Source organism: Epinephelus moara, chromosome 16, assembly GCF_006386435.1.
Source record: "Epinephelus moara isolate mb chromosome 16, YSFRI_EMoa_1.0, whole genome shotgun sequence".
Lineage (NCBI taxonomy): Eukaryota > Metazoa > Chordata > Actinopteri > Perciformes > Serranidae > Epinephelus > Epinephelus moara.
In genome coordinates, this window is record NC_065521.1 from 21,815,111 (window position 1) to 21,831,904 (window position 16,794).

The following is a 16,794-nucleotide window of genomic DNA, read 5'->3' on the forward strand; positions in this document are numbered from 1 at the left end:
TTGTTACAATGCAATGAAACCTTGGGTCCTGGCATTCATGTGAATGCCACTTGACATGCTCCCACCACCCAAACACTGTTGAGGACCAACTGCCTCCCCCCTCAAAGCGACAGTGCGCCTTGCCACACCCAGAAACTGCTCAGGAATGGCCCAAGGAATGTGACATGGAGCTCAAGGCGTCAATTCCCCAATCTGAGTACCCCAGAGGTACCCCCGATCCGCGGTGGGGCCTCCTTGGATTGGACTTGGCTCTGACCTGTTGAGACATGGACACAGGACTGGGATCTGGGGGATGTGGAGGCCAGGTGGATGCCTTAAGCTCTTCGTCACGCTCCTCAGGCCATTCCTGAGTAGTTTCTGCAGTGTGGCATGGTGCATTGTCCTGCTGGGGGGCCACTGCCATCAGGGAGTGCCGGTGCCATGAGGTGGAATACTGTACTTGGTCTGCAATGGTGTTTGGGTGGGTGGAGCATGTTAGGTAGCATCCACATGAATGAACCCAAGGTGTCCCAGCAGAACATTGTGTTCTAACAAGATGATCAGTTTTATTCACTTCACCTGGCTGTGGTTTTAATGTTGTGGCTGATCGGCGTAGTCACATGGTCCAAATATCATTATTTTTTTATTGATTCTAGTGTAACTAAAAATACACTAATAACAGTACGTTTATAATTTAGCCTTTATGTATTTCAGGCAGGCTGAATAGTTTAACGTCGCATATACCATCCAATTCCACTGTGTATGTCCTTGTCCTGTCTCTTAACACAAGGCAGTCCATATAAACATTTGCCGCTCATTAAATCTGCATACCAAGCTGCCGCACCGCTACCTGCCTTCAGCAATTTACTTCCTTCCACCTCCACAGCCTCCTCCTGTATTAGCATTTAGGTGTTTCTCATGTATTTTAAATACTGTGTATGTTCATATTCATTCAGTGCTGTATATCTCAGACTCTGTCGGGGGGATGTGAGCTCAGGGATGTTCTGTGTCAAGCTTGCAGAGGTTTGCTTCAAAGCAACACTTGAGCAGAAACACTCTGCTAAACTTAAATGTGTATTAATGTTGCAATAAATGATGAAAACCTCGACTTGAGTGTCGTGATTAAACAGCTACCTGCCAGGAATGTGCTCTTAACCATACTTTGTTTATCGGTGAGGCGCTTTAATGTGTGATGTTGCATCTTGTTTTGTTAAAATTTAAACCAGGATCAACTTTTTTGCTCACTGACCTTGTGGTTTTTCCTGCCAGCACACCTGTTTCAGGATTCCCATTGTATGATCACAGTGGCCTTAGTGGTCTCAGTGAGATGAATGAGGAGTGTTTTTTGATGCAGTGCTGATGTCAGTCTGACTGCAGCCTTTACGCTTTCAGAATTCGGCCTTTGATGTATATTTCTCAAACCAACCTTTTTGTACCTCTCACGTTCTGTCTGTCTGTTTTCTCTCCTCTCCGTTTGTCTTGAAGGTGAGCAGCCACTCAGAGCCTTCGTCCCAGTCCCTGAGCCTGCAGCAGCCCGCCCAGCCGCCGCCGCCTCCCCCTCCTCCCCCACAGCCACAGTACGGTTTGCCCGTCCCCGAGTCGCGGGACAAGCAGCTCTGTTTCTCAGACTTCGAGGACCTCAGCGCTTCTTTCCGCAGTCTTTACAAGTGCGTCTTTGAGCAGTCCTTCTCACAGCAAGGTGGGTGTCGACCCTCGTTTTGTATGTGGATTAGTGTGTGTCTGTTCATGTGTGCATGTCCTACATCTTAATTGACACATGTGTTTGCAGAAAAAAGAACTACAAACCTCCATGTCAGGCTTCATGCACATAATTAACTGTCAAGCTTAAGCTCCTAATGAAATTGAACGAATTTAACATTGCTTTCATAGCAGTGAAAGCATTCCAGTATTAACCTCCACCAGACACTACTCCTACTCTATTGTATTTTAATAAACAAACAATCTGTTGTTCCGCATATCTGCATTTTACGGCTCGCTCAGTCAAATGAGTAAAGGCAATTAAGAGGAAGAATTCAACAGAAGGAGAAAAAAACTCACCAACACATCTGCAGTCGAGCAGAGCAAAGGGTTCTGCAGCTTTGATAGCAGCTAATTAGATTGGTTCTAAAGTTTGTGAAGCATCTTGCTAATTGCTTCCTGAAGCTTTCAGGTCACCAGGCCGCCTTCCACTTCGACCCCCCACCATCCTCCGCCACCCTCCTATCACCTTCCCTCTTTCACTTCCTTCCCCCCACCGCACACACACACGCACGTTCTGTAACCGAGGAGATTGATGCGCTCTGTTTAGCTCCGCAACTGCTGCCTGCATTCACCCTCTGACAAGGTCCCCTCCAATTTGTGGTCAGGGGTGCACTCACAGAAAAGATAAGACAATGAGAATACTAGTTGGAAGAAGAAAAAAAAAATATGACACAGACACCTAGAACGAAAATGAAGAAGAAAATGGATTTAGCAGATCCTTGAAAGGGTCCCTTAAGTGTGAGGCTTAGCAGGAAACAGTGTCAGCAGTCATTGTATTTGAGAATTTGAGTCACAGTGAGTCACCCAGACAGTGGAGCTCATCGTCTCCTTTGAAAAACCACAGCGAGTCCAAGACCACACACATAACTGAAAGTGACTCAGGTGGTGTCGCAATCGTGTCCTGATAGATCTTCATCCTCATAAATTACAGGTCAGACAATAGAGACAAAATGAACGCTAAATTAAAGTGGAAATAAACAACTTTCCAGTGAATGTGTTTATATGCACACAAACATTATTCACTATTGGCAGGTCATGTAAACAGTGTTTTCTGTTTGGATTTTCTGAAGTAGGCCTTGTCCCAAATTTCGCATTTTCCTATGAAGACTTGTGATACACCACTAATAATTGTGTTTTAGAGCATTCTTTGGACATATATAAATTACATTCAAAAAAGGCTTTTGTACTGCAGTTTGAGACACACAATCTCCTGCCTGTTTAAGGTCAGCCCTGTGCGTTATCATGGATACCCTGTACACAAACCAACTCGCCAAAGGTTCGCAAGGCCGTGTTAGAGATGTGTGCTCAAAAGAAAAGCCCACATTTTTGGTCGGAAGGAGAAACACATCTACTTTAAAACATTATAAATGACTTGGATATCAACAGGTTTTTGAGTGTCCAAGTATCGCAGCATCAACCTTTTCAAGAAGGTGGTTGAAGGAAGGAAAGAGGGAGGCTGTGTTCGCATAGTCAAACAAGTCTGCCACCAGTAAAGAAAAAAAAATGATGCAACTAAGCAAAATGACAAGTTGCTTCAGCTGTTCCACTTTTCCATATTTTGATGTGATAAACGACATGTTAGGATACGTTAATCGTAGTATGCGCGGCTGCATGTAAATGGGAATATTCGTGACATGTTCATTTTCTTTAGACATGTAAACAGCTTATGAGCCTATAAACATCGCTTTCACTGTGCAATTCTGTCTGCCACTGGGCACTGTGTCCCCAGAAAATGAAGGCTCGACTTACGCTACAAAGGAAGTCCGTTAATCATTGCACAACCCGATAATTACCAGTAGCTACACGTAGTTATCTAAGAGTATCAATGTATGTTAAAAAGCCTACATCACTATGAAGTAAGTTTTCCTGTTTATTGCATTACAAGTTTGTTTGCTTTGTTCTGACAGTAATTTACTCTGTCTCACCTAAGTGAAGTCATCAGAGCTGCCACATTAATGTGAAGGCAGTGTCAAGTTTAGTTTCAGTTTCATGTGTTGTTGATGATGTTAAGATGATGGCTTTTTTCTTCTCCGGTTTTTCGCCACTCACCTCCATTTCCTTTTGTTTATTGCTATGCAGAAATGCTTGAGGATGCTGTATGTGACATTCAGAGCACATCTATGAAGCAGAGTCGAGGGCGGGATTGTCTGCACACAGTTATCAACATGGACGTGGCTGAGCCAGCGCTAGCAGCTTATGTTGCTAACTCAGTAAACAGTGCTAACAATAGCAGCAGTGCTGACAGCTAACAGTGTTCACCTGGGAGGAACAGGAGGGTGGGCGCTACACTTTACACTTTACCGTTATCAGTGTAAATGCTGTGTGAGTGCAGTGCAAAGCAGCAGCAATTAGCTAGCCAGTGGGATACACACACAAGACTCACATGCACAAACATGCACGCACAGGGAAGCTCTGATTATAACAAACCCAGAAGAAGCATGACTTAATCCTCTGCTCAGAGCGCCATCACTCCACTATATCTTTACATAGTAAATGCTATTGCTGCCATATAAATGTTCTGAATGTCACATACAGCTCCTTTAAAGGTGAGCATGTTCTTATTCATAATTGAAACCTAGATATTAGTCTGATTATTTGCGAGGCTCTCAGGTAAACAGAGAGTGATGTGATTGTATTTGCAACATCATCAACAACAATAGCACTACTTGGAAATGCTACAGAGGAGAAAATTGAAAAGTTGTCTGTTTCCACTTTAAAAAAAAACAGAACTTGAAATCATCAGTTGGAACAACTTGCAAAGCGGGACGTAAAGTAACTCATTTTACAATCCAGCTTTAACCATAGTTCCCTCATGTCACATTAAAATAAAAGGGACCTAATGTTTCAGTGGAGTCCAGAACATGCATTAGTGAGGAAAAATACAACCAAGACAGTTAAAAACTGTGCATAGGCTCCCAGTAAATCATAAATAAATGAACAGATGAAACAATGGCTATAAGGATTTTTTTCACAAAGCACTGACACATGGCAGTGGGAATAAAAGAAACGGAATGAAAGATACTTTTACAAACAGGTAAAGCGTAACGATTCCTGATGGCAGGAGGGAAAATCCCCTCTCTAGGATGTGCTCAGATAGATTCAGTACGCTCATCGATTTCATTATGATTTGTTGGTCAGAAAAAGAAAAACTCAAGTCCCTCTGTTCCACCCCGCTGATCTTTGAAGAGATCTTAACAGTCCTGCTCAGGCAGTCTCTGTCTTTCAGCGACAAGCAGTGAAACAGCAGATAAAAGAAAAGGTCAGAAGACTCCCAACAAAAGAGAATAAATGTGTTTACGGAGAGGAACTACGTGTCTGATGAAGGTGCACTCTCCTCTGGCCACACCTAATGATCATCCCTGTATTTATATCCAACCTTAATTGATTGGTGAACACTGTTTCACAGTAATTGGGAGAATAATTTACATTTAACTTACATTTAAATAAAAAAAGCAAGAGCACAAACATGGTCCAACTCAGTAGCTGAAGAGAAGACAACAATGCAGCATCGTCTGAAAATTTAACAAGGTAGCTGCCTACTTCACAGTTTGTGCAGCTGTCAGTATCCATGATGAAAAGTAAAGGAGATAAAACACACTCTTGGGGTGAACCCTTGCATTCAAAAAACAGCCATTGACAAGAATTCTGTGCCGTCTGTTCGTCAGAAAATCTAAAATCCACAAGACGTACAAAGAAGGTGTGTGTTTGTGTGTTCAGAGAAAGCGACTGGATTATAGTAATTGACCAGAATAAAAAAAGTAGTAGTCTGTTCAGTACATAGTGTAAATACACCAGTCATTATCTGAAATAAGTTTAAGTTTATTCACTTTATTAATCCCCCTGAGGGGAAATTCAATGTTTTCACTCTTGCTTGTCAATTACACACAGGTCTGAAAGACACACACATGCACAAACAGGACCTATACATGCACAAAGTGGAGAGATGTCAGAGTGAGGGGGCTGCCCTTTGGTCAGGCGCCCTGAGCGGTTGGGGGGTTCGGTGCCTTGCTCAAGGGCACCTTGGCAGTGCCCAGGAGGTGACTGGTGGCACCTCTCCAGCCACCAGTCCACACTCCATATTATGGTCCGGACGGGGAGTCGAACAGGCGACCCTCCGGTTCCCAACCCAAGTCCCTATGGACTGAGCTACTGCCGCCCCAAATATATAGTCAGTTTTTGAAAAGTCAGACTTCTCAAATCAATAGTATGACAACATCAGTTTTGTGGTGAATACAGGATTTCTTTAACAAGCTGCCTAAAGGTCAACAATACTTGTCTAGAGATCATCTTCTTCACTCTCTCCTTTAACAGTTTTGCACACAAAATAATTCACATAAGAAGACACGACGTCTGTCCAGCTGTCTTTTCAGTGCTCAGAAGACATTAAAGTCCAGATAAAGCAAAATCAGTGAGTTCTTTCTAAACACATTAGACATGTAAGAAAATACTTGTTGAATAAAACCAATGTTTGCTGGGATGCTGTTAGGATTTATAAGGCAAAGTGAGATGGACAGCAGTTCAAGGTTGAATGTACACACTTTTCCCAGATCATACAGAGCTTTCACTCACACCAAGCCTTCAGTTTGTCCGTCTTGTAACAAATAGTTTTTCCAGTTTGAGTTGTTTTCTCGTTTGTTGTCCTCACTTTGATATTTTGTTTATTGTGTTTTTTTCCCCGGCAGGTTTGATGGGTATGCCCGGCGATTCCAGCCAGCAGGCCCGAACCGCCTGCTCCTACCAGCACTCTCCTGGCGCGGGGAATGGCGGTGGTGGCCACCACCATCAACATAACCACGGTCAGGCGTCGCACCACCCCCATCACCCCCAGCAGCACCTGTCCCCTCACACCACCCACAGCCAGCACCAGGCGCACGGTCAGCATGGCCAGCACCAACAGCACCCTGCTCATTCGCAGCAGCACCCATCTCTCTCCCACACTGGACAGACCTGCCCCACAACAGGTGAGATCAGAGCCATGCAGAAAGATAAGAGTGGAACATTTCTGACTTTGGTGACACCTACTGGTAGTACACCGAATCAAAAATGGCACAAGGAAAACATACGCAGTCACAATAAGTAGACACATAAAGAATTCAAATTTGCCTTTAAGCAACATGGGAGACCCCCGAATTATTTAAAGGAATACTTCACCTTCCAAATGACCATTTGTATTTGAAGTACTCACCCTGTGTTACGCTGAATTCCTCAAGAAAACTTTGTATTTCTCGCATACCATGTAGGTATGTAGGGTGATACAACGAAAAATCCAAAAACAGAGAAAATTCTCAATGAATTGAAGTAATTGGGGTCCACGTTTAACAACATCAAAACTGTATCAAAACATCGGATTACAAAGTCACACAACTTGCTCAGCATAATCCAAGCCCTCTTTATTCAGTTGTATGCTCGTTACTATCCAAACAGTCAGACCTTTCCAACGCAAAACTGAACTAAAAGTGAAACGTATCGCTCTCTTCAAAGCCAGACTCCATTTACAAAAACAGTAAATTTACCTCCCTGAACATGGGAGCTGTTCTTCTACCACTGCCTCAATCGGTAGTTTATTTATGTTATTGCACAACTTTTCCTGAGTTTGAACTAACCCTTTAAAACACCACAGTCACAAAATAAGACAAACAAACTAACTGATCAAGGCAGCAGTAGATCAGCAGCTCCTGTGCTCAGCAAGGTCAAAATCACTGTTTTTGTCAGTGGAGTCTGGCTTTGAAGAGAGCATTGAGAGGTTTTACTTTTTCAGTTCAGTCTTAAATAAGAAGGATGTAGTGAAAAGGAAGTATTGAGCATATGACTTTATAAATGAGACTTAGATTATACTGCATGAGTTGTGTGAGAGTTTGTAACTTGATTTTTTTTTTTAATATAGTTTTGCTGTCGTTAACCTTGGTCACCTATGACTTCAATTTATCAAGAATTTCTTGCGTTTTTGTTTTTTCATTCACAAGGTTTTCTTATGAATTCAGCCTAACACAGGATGAGTCAGTGATATATAAATTATCATTTGGGGGGTGAAGTATTCTTTAACAATACTCTAGAGCAGTGGTTCCCAACTGGAAGGTCACAGGTCCATTCTAAATGGACCGCAAGTGACTCGCAACTGTAAAATATGTAAATATGTAAAAAAAAAAAACAAAAAAAAAAAACACTGTATTTTGAAATACAGCGAATGTCTGGTGCAAAGCTTTTAATGTGAAGTGCCGTTTCCTGCTGTAGAGTGAATGACTAACGAACAGCTGTCTGACAGAGATGGCCAACTAACTTGATGACATGGCCAAACCCAAGTATGATGCTGAATATATTAAACTGTGTGGAACTTGAACTTATGACTAAGCAGAAATCTGGACCCCGTGGCTGGACCAGTTGGGAACCACTGCTCTAGGATGAAGTTATGGCCGTTAATTTGAAGTATTTTATTGTTGTTAATGAGAAATCACAGTTTTGTATGGCCACTGGCTGCATTACACCACCCATGAGCCTTGATCGCTATTGTTATTCACATCATATAGTGTATATTTGAGTATAAATACAAGCAGCTGAGTGGGAGAACCGTTAATGTCCGTCTCTTAGGTGTAATCACAAGTAGGAGATATGGGAAACTTCTGACGGCTATAAAATCTCCCACTTGGGGAAAGAACTTTAGAAGTGTCCACAAACCGGTGCCAAAATGGCTCCGAAGTTACCGTACTGGCAGTTTAACGAAAATAAAATCCAACATCAACACTCATACCGTCAGCGCAGCCATTTCTCAACTCTGCTGCATACCTTATTTACTGATTCTTGTGAAAAGAGCCCACAAAGTGTATGCTATAGTTTCCTGTTTCATATACTGTATATTGATGCTGTTCAGCAGCAAACAATGATTCTACTTCTCCTGACTCCCAGAGCCACATTGGTGTAAATACAATTCACCTAATATATCCGAATAGACTTGTTTCTGCACAGACTCATTGCATTTATATTATACTCTCTCCTCTGTAAGGTCCCAGAGCACTGGATATTATGAGGCTGGGCTGATACAGACAGGCTTCTCCAAAGCTTCACTGAGGCTTTTCCTGCTCATATTCCCAGTCTTTGTTTTTTTTTTTTTCCCCTTTGTGTCTCTGCAACACAGCTCTCAGGCCAAAAAGGGACTCTTCAGACATTATTTATCTAGGTTAGTATTCCCCTCAACCAAGCAGAGGATGAATGAAAGCAATCCCTCTGTCTTTGATCCACGGCCTCAGAATGTATTGTTGTTTAGTTTGTGGCGGTGAAGGCGGTGAAAAGCATCTTCATTTTTCTTTTTTTCTTTTTTTTTCCAAAAGCAGAGCTGTGGCTGGAATTTTTCAATGTGAAGTCGCGCCACCTTGTGGTTGAGTGCAGAACTTCACTGAGACACGTTTCTCTTTCTAATCTGGATTTGCTCACCTGTTTCAAATAATATGACACTGTCACACTGATCAAACTCAGCTTGTTGTCCTTGTATTTAATTTAGTGTTGAAACCAGGGCTGCACAATTAATCAAAATATTATCAAAATTGCAATATAGCCGAGTGCAACATCCAAATCGCAGGAGCTGCAAGTTTTTAATAACGGTGAAATGTGTCACAATATAGCATTATAGATGCTGGTTTGTTACAGACACCAGCAAAAATCACGTCTTATTTTTTAATTTTGTTTTTGTTGAAAATAAAATGTAATAGTTACTATCTCCTTAAAATTGTCAAAATAGTCACAATATTACTTTTATTTTTATTTTTTGTCTTGCATATTATGCAGCCCGAGTTGAAATAATAAGTTGGAAAAGAAAAAAAAGTCAACTTTGGTAACTGATGAATCATTGACGTAGTTTATCAAGAAAAACGCCAAGTGTTATTTGGTTTGAGAAAAATATGAATTTTTTCTGCTTTTGTCTGTTATATGTAAACTGAATATCTCTGAGTTTGGAATGATGGTTAGACAAAACAAACAATTTGAAGATGTCACCTTGGGCTCTGGGAAACTGAACGATAAATTTAAATAAAAACACTACAGCCTAACTGATAATGAAAATGATTATTCAAGTCAGCTCTCATTTATTTGTTATTCAGCCATTTTTCAACGTGTGTTTGTGTGCTGACTCTCAGGCATGTCAGCAGACTGGTACCCCAACCTGGACTGGCTGAAGGAGAGCTGCCGCATTGCTACCAGCTACAACTGGGCTGACGTAGACCTCTCCCCATTTCAAGGTAACACACAAACACACACACACATACGACGAAGAGTCGTGGTGCCATCAGTGTGAACAGCATCTGAAATGAGCATTGATAAAGCTGTCTGCTGCAGCCTGTTTCGACACAGTGAGAATTGATAAAATGCTTATTATGCCGATCAGTTACTTTGATTAAACCATTATGATTCCTCTCTGCGCTTTCATATACACTCGCCCTTGAGGCACAATATTATAACATCCAGTGTTGTAATAGTACTGGGCTAATAAAAGTCATTATCCTGCATCTGAGAGGTTGCCCTCTCTATTTCTCTCTCTCTCTCCCTCTCTCTCACTCACACACACACACACACACACACACACACGCACACACTCTCGCTGTCTCCCTCCCTCCCAATTGTATGATGTGAATAATCCAATTAGGCCCCGGCTCAGTAACAGCCTCTTATCACGGTCAGCGCACAAAGCCGGCAACGTCCACACACGATGGATGACGACGGCTGGTCTCATAACACACAGGCCCCGCTGCCTCTCTCTGTCTCTCTCTCTCTCCTCCCGCAGCGCTTGACCTCCCTCACACTGTCGTAATGCCATCCTCCACCGTCTCTGGCTCACCCCCAAAGAGCAGGGACCGAGCCTTTCGTCTCTGTCGCCGCCAAACACGAGCCATATGAATTTTATTTTTGGAAATATCAGACGGCAGGTTGCTGTATAGGAGCTTAGGTGCTCCTTTGTTTGAAGAGGAGGAAGTGCGATAGGTTCAGGGTCTCGTTCTGCGTCGCCAAATGTGAACAGGCATGTTGTCAGGAGACTGATGGTTTGTGACTTGTAATTAAGGTGGAAGTATAGTGACAGTTGAAATTATAGAGGGGTTTTTATCTTGGATGTGACTTCACAATGATATATGGTACATATAATTTATTTTGCATTTTTTGGAGGTTAATTACATATGATTTTCTGAAGTTTTTGTCTAAGGTCCTTTGAGTGCTTGTCTGGAACTTGTCATTTCAGACAAGGAATGTGTTTAGGGCTGTTGGTGTAATGTAAAGAAAATATAACTTCCGATGGAAGATATGATTTAAGATGGAATTCATGCATGAGTGCATACTTTATTTTTCACTTACAACAGTGATCATTTTAGCCTGGTATTTCATCTCATTTTTATCCTCACATGTGTTAAGGTCCAGTGTGAAGGATTTAGGGGGAAATATTGGCAGAAATTGAATATAATATTGATAACTATGTTTTCTTTAGTTTATAATCACCTAGAAATAAGAATTGTTGTGTTTTGTCACCTTAGAATGAGCTGTTTATATCTACTAACAGAGCAGGCTTTCTTCCATGGAGTTCGCCATGTTTCTACAGTAGCCTAGTATGGACAAAACCAAACACTGACTCTAGATAGGAGTGTAGTTCTCCTACACAGTAGGCACACAGTTGATTGATACCTTCAACCTCACCGCTAGATGCCACTAAATCCTTCACAGGAGACCTTAATTCTCCCAACTTTACCTTTGTAAATCCTGGAAACATTATTTTGTATTATAGTTAAGATCTTGAGAAGCCAGATATGTCATGTGGATAAAATGATTCACAAGACATTGATAATTTTAGATTTTGGGTAACTGTGCAGCCATAGAAAATGGCAACTGGTAATTTACTTTGGTGTTTTACTTTAAAAGGAGACCTACTATCCTCATTTTTAGGTTCATACTTACATTCTGGGTTTCTACCACAACATGTTTACATGCTTTAATGTTCAAAAAACACTTAATTTTCCACATACTGTCTGTGCTGGAACACCTTTATTCCCCCGTCTGTCTGAGTGCCTGTCTCTTTTAGACCCCCTACTGAAAAAGCCCAGTCTGCTCTGATTGGTCAGCATTTCCGGGTCTCACACATCTGTGCTGTTAAGGTCTCTGCAACGTCATTGCATACGGGGAGCTATATTGTTTTTTCTACTATGGCGAAAATATGACCTGCTTTTACTATTCTTACCATAACCCTAACCAGTCTCACTGCTCCTGCCTAACCCTAACCAACCCATCCAACAAAGTCAGCAAGTGCTGGCCAGTCAGAGGCAGAGTAGGGTGGGTTACGTCTTCATGCTAGTAGTAAAAAAAAAAAAGGCAGGTGGGGAACGACTATAACGGATTATCATAAAAGCTTCTAACCAAACCAGATGTGTTCCAGCAGGAATCTGATCTGAAATCGTGAAGAAATTAACATCAGCAACCAAAATGACATGTTTCCCTGATGTTAGCATGTAGCTACATGTAGCAGTGTATGTAATGTAAACACTTGCAATAGCGTGCATGGAGCAGATGACCATACAAAGACAGATGTCACAAGCTGAAGTCACTTTGTCTCAAAGTAGAAAACAATGTTGGATACGGAGTATTCAGAACAGTCTGAAGCCTGAGGTTTTTGCTCATAGGGATATTTATACCTCTACATACCTTACCTCATTATTTGAAACTTAAGCCATATTTAATATGAACATTTGACATTGTAACATTATAAATATATGACAGAAAATAGGGAAAAGCATAATAATGAGTGTGATGTAGCTTCAGTGAATGATTCTTATAGGCAGATATTGCAGCTGAAGTAGATAAAAAGTAGAAATAAAGGTGGATAAATTTAGAAATTTAAATATTACTAAAGACTCACTGATGTTAAGGCTGCTGCTGTGACATACGTGGAGCATTCAGATCTGTCTTTGCCACCTTCGTCTGTCTGCCAGGGCTGAAAGAGAGCATGCGGCAGGCTGAGCTCAACAACTGGTCGCTGGATGCCGCCCAGATGGCCGACCTCTGTTCCTCCATTAACCAGTTCTTCACGGCCACGGGGGTCATCCCCCCTCAGGGCGCCACCCACCCACAACCTCAGGTCCAACACCCGACACCACCAGGAGCGCCACAGCACCCGGCTCAGCCACACGGGGCGATGCACCCAAAAGCCAGCCAGCACAATCAGCACGGCCAGCACAACCAACATAACCAACATATCAGCACGGGTCTGTTTATAGAGAGCGGTGTTTTCCTCATTAGATACACTAAAAAAAAAATTCATATAAAAGATATATTTTATGACTCAGGTGTTACTCCAGCTGTCAGATAATTTTAATAGAGTAAAATAATACAATATTTCCTTCTAAATCTTAGTGGAAGAAAAGTAGGACATGTGCTAAAATTAAAATACTATACCATTATCTTAAAACTGTGACTTATTTTAAATGTGGAAATTGTATGTCTGTACTGTCTCTGTGCTGTCCTCTGTTCATCTGTATTTTAGGTTTCTTTGTCTTTTTAGATTGTGGTCTGTGTATATTGTAAATTATATGTTGGGACTACAGATGGAAATTAGCAGTTATTGCTAAATCTGGTGCAACCATCTCATCTCTTGTAAATGATTAATGCTATTGCACACTGTCCCTTGATAAACTAAATAAACTAAAAAAATAAACTAACCTAAAGGAATATTTCACCCTCAAACTGACCACTTGTAAATCAGTAACTCACCCAGAGTTACATTGAATTTTTGAAGAAAAGTGTTTTTATTTCAGGCCTCCATAGTGCACGAAGAATCCAAAAAGGGAGGATATTCTTGATGAATTGAAGTCACAAAGTGAATGTAACACAGAATAAGTACTAGAAATACAGATGGTCATTTGAGGGGTGAAGTATTCCTATAAGAATGGTATTTTAGAAACCTTTGACAGTAGGTATTCAGAGCGTTTCTGCACTTGCCTGCTGTGACGGAAGCTAAATTACAGCCTCTCCTCACTGTGCCATTGTTTGCCTGTTATAGATTTACAAGAGAATTATGGATGTTGTCAGCTTCATGGCGACTGGCGCAAAGATACGAAGACGAGGGGATATTTCAGCAGTTGGAAATCCAGCACATTCTGTAGGATAACTCAAGCTTAGCATAATATGGCAGTAAAACTGTGTGCGGCACACGATTGCAGCTCCTGTTCTGCAAAGACACGTTTGAAAGTCGGGATGCTAATCTGACAGTTAGTCATTGCCCTTTTGTCTGTTCTCCCACAGGGAACATGTACATAGACTCGAGACAGAGCATTTCCTCTCTGATGGGCCCACCAGGATACCCCCACATGCCTCCTATGAGCAACACGGCTCCCACCATGACAGGTGACTCCTCCATCGCTCACTTAACAGGTCAGGAGGAGCAGGTGGAAATGCAGAGTGTGTGTGTGCATGCAAACAAGTGTATCCAAGCAAGAGTTTGTGTTTGTCACCATCGGAATGAGACAGTATATTGTCAGTATTTGATCATAATGATATGGAAGTCAGGGTGTCTGCAGGTCCTTAAAAAGTCTTAAAATGTCTTAAATGCAGTTTTACAACAATAAGGCCTTAAAGTAATTGAATAGTCTTAAACTTGAATTTGTGAGGTCTTAACTACTAATAGCTAATATTACTTATAATATAATTTAAACATCTTTTAATTTGTTTTTGTGAAAAGGAGTGAAGGCTTTCTATGTAAAAGTCCACATTTCTAATGTTACAAATGTTACAAATCTTTTTAAAAAAAAAAAATATATATATATATATATATACATATATATATATATATAAATATATATAATGCTGTCATTTTACTTAATACTTGCTCTTACCTGTTGGCAAAATGTAGATTAACTTAACTCACTCTAATAACCATATTCCTACATAACACTTCTGCACAAGATCATATGTATATGACTTGCTTGCAATGCTTACCTGCGATGCTTCAATAAGTAAAACACGATTTGTCCAAAAATCAGTCCTAAATTTGGTTAAAAGGCGTCTTGAAGGGGTCTTAAAAAGCATTAAATTTAACTGTCTGATACCTGTAGACACCCTGGTAGTGCTATGACATCACGATGTAATACCATGATGCAACATCACCCGACCAACTTGTAATTAAAGGAAAAGGGAAAGAACCATAAAGTCATGTTTTTTCAAGGTCAGCACATTTTACCATGCATATTAATACATTTAATCTCTGCATTGAGAACAAACTATACATATACATACATATAAAAAGGTGTCACACATTGGCTCAGAAAATAAACAAAGTATCTGGTACAATTAAAGGGCTTTCTCCAGAAATTTAGTATTGCACTTTCATGAATTTGAGGGACACGCAAGAGATTTGATGCTGCAGAGGCTGAGGTATCCTGACCTTTAGTTTCCAGTGTAGGTCAAACTCTAGAAACACTGGATCCTACATTTCCCATGACTGAAGTGATGCCACTTGTAATTTTACTCAGACTGAACAAAGTCCATCCTGGAGAGCCTTCATAGCCGAGTGGTTACAGCCACATAACCACAACGTCCTGGGCTTGACTCCAGTTTTGTAGCATGTCATACCCCTCTCTCATTCCCTGTTTCCAGTCCACACTGTCATCTGTCAAATAACTGCAAAAATGCACCCCAAAAAAATCTTTAAAATAACCACGTCCACAGAAGACATTATACAGCTTTTTCTTTACGGGCTACTAGTACTAGTAAACTGATCTTCATGTATAAAATAGGTGGAGTACCGCCTTAAGACTTTGAGTTGTCTCCGTTTTTACAGAAATAAATCGTTTTAAACACTTAAGGTTCGGTTTAAATTAAATAAAATAAAGAAATAGTTAATAATAATTAAGTGCCAGGGTTTTGTGTGCCAGTATCAAAAGTTTTTCCTGTGTCCTGCTGCAAGAGGACACTGTAAACCCCGAGTTTCAGTGTTATAAATGATCCTACTGTAACAAGGACAGCTCTGAAGATAAAGATACTTACAGCATGCATAATGCAACACATATTGCTCCACCACACACTAAAGTATCACATATTATCATATAGTTGAATCAACACCTCTCTCACAGTCTAAAAAATGAGTTTTCTAAGCTTCATAAAGATTCAGCAGCTTTTATTGCATTGAATCATATTACAAGTTGCCCGTGCCATTTTGTCCACCCACTGTATTTATTTTGAAAGTGAAATTACAACAGTTCGTCATTAAAATCACTGAGATGTGGCACCACATTAGAATTGCCATTTGTTTCTAGGTGGATGAGAGTTTAATGTGGGCTGGATTGTTTAATGCCGCTACAAGGATTTTGAGGGTTTTGGACTTATTAGGAATTTAAGAATTGCCGGTGACATGATCAGCAACCATTTTCTATTCAAACCCTGTGTTTCCTGTTCATCATTCTACTCACAAATATATAATACAGATATATGATACAGAAGTAGCGTTGAAATGTCAATGTGTGTGCAATGGTATCTTTTAGATTTAAAGTGACACTTCAAACCAGAACTAAAAATTCATGTTTTTCCTCTTACCTGTAGTGCTATTTATCAGTCTAGATTGTTTTGGTTTGAGTTGCAAAGTGTTGGAGATATCGGCCATAGAGATGTCTGCCTCTTCTTGAACATAATGGACCTAGATGGCACTCAGCGTGTGGTGCTCAGAGCCCATAAAAATACACTTGAAAAACTCAACAGCAATGTCTCTTTCCAGAAATCATGACCTGGTGACCCAAGATAATCCACAGACCTTGTTGTGAACAGTTTCACCTGTTACAGCTCAGCCGAAGTGGACGTCATTTATGTTTACATCTTGCGCTGTCATCCATGAGTAGATGCACACTTCCTTCTGCCGCAGTGACAAAGTTGGTGTGTGTAGTTTAGGAGAAAGAAAATATTTCAATCAATCAATTTTATTTATAAAGCCCAATATCACAAATCACAATTTGCCTCACAGGGCTTTACAGCATACGACATCCCTCTGTCCTTATGACCCTCGCAGCGGATAAGGAAAAACTCCCCAAAAAAAACCCTTTAACGGGG

At 40.9% G+C, this 16,794-nt stretch overlaps 1 protein-coding gene across 5 annotated transcripts in view; it reads left to right on the plus strand.

Annotated features, from left to right (window-relative positions):
- Window positions 1-16,794, plus strand: part of LOC126403205 (forkhead box protein J3-like) — a 91,290-nt gene that overhangs the window by 69,200 nt on the left and 5,296 nt on the right. For 3 of the 5 annotated variants that reach the window (XM_050065740.1, XM_050065741.1, XM_050065742.1), the window contains 5 exons: window positions 1,465-1,678; window positions 6,423-6,701; window positions 9,864-9,965; window positions 12,693-12,965; window positions 14,002-14,130. In XM_050065740.1, coding sequence (XP_049921697.1) covers window positions 1,465-1,678; window positions 6,423-6,701; window positions 9,864-9,965; window positions 12,693-12,965; window positions 14,002-14,130 — 997 coding nt within the window. The remainder of the gene's footprint in view (window positions 1-1,464; window positions 1,679-6,422; window positions 6,702-9,863; window positions 9,966-12,692; window positions 12,966-14,001; window positions 14,131-16,794) is intronic. The other 2 variants (XM_050065744.1, XM_050065743.1) reach the window with 2 other exon arrangements.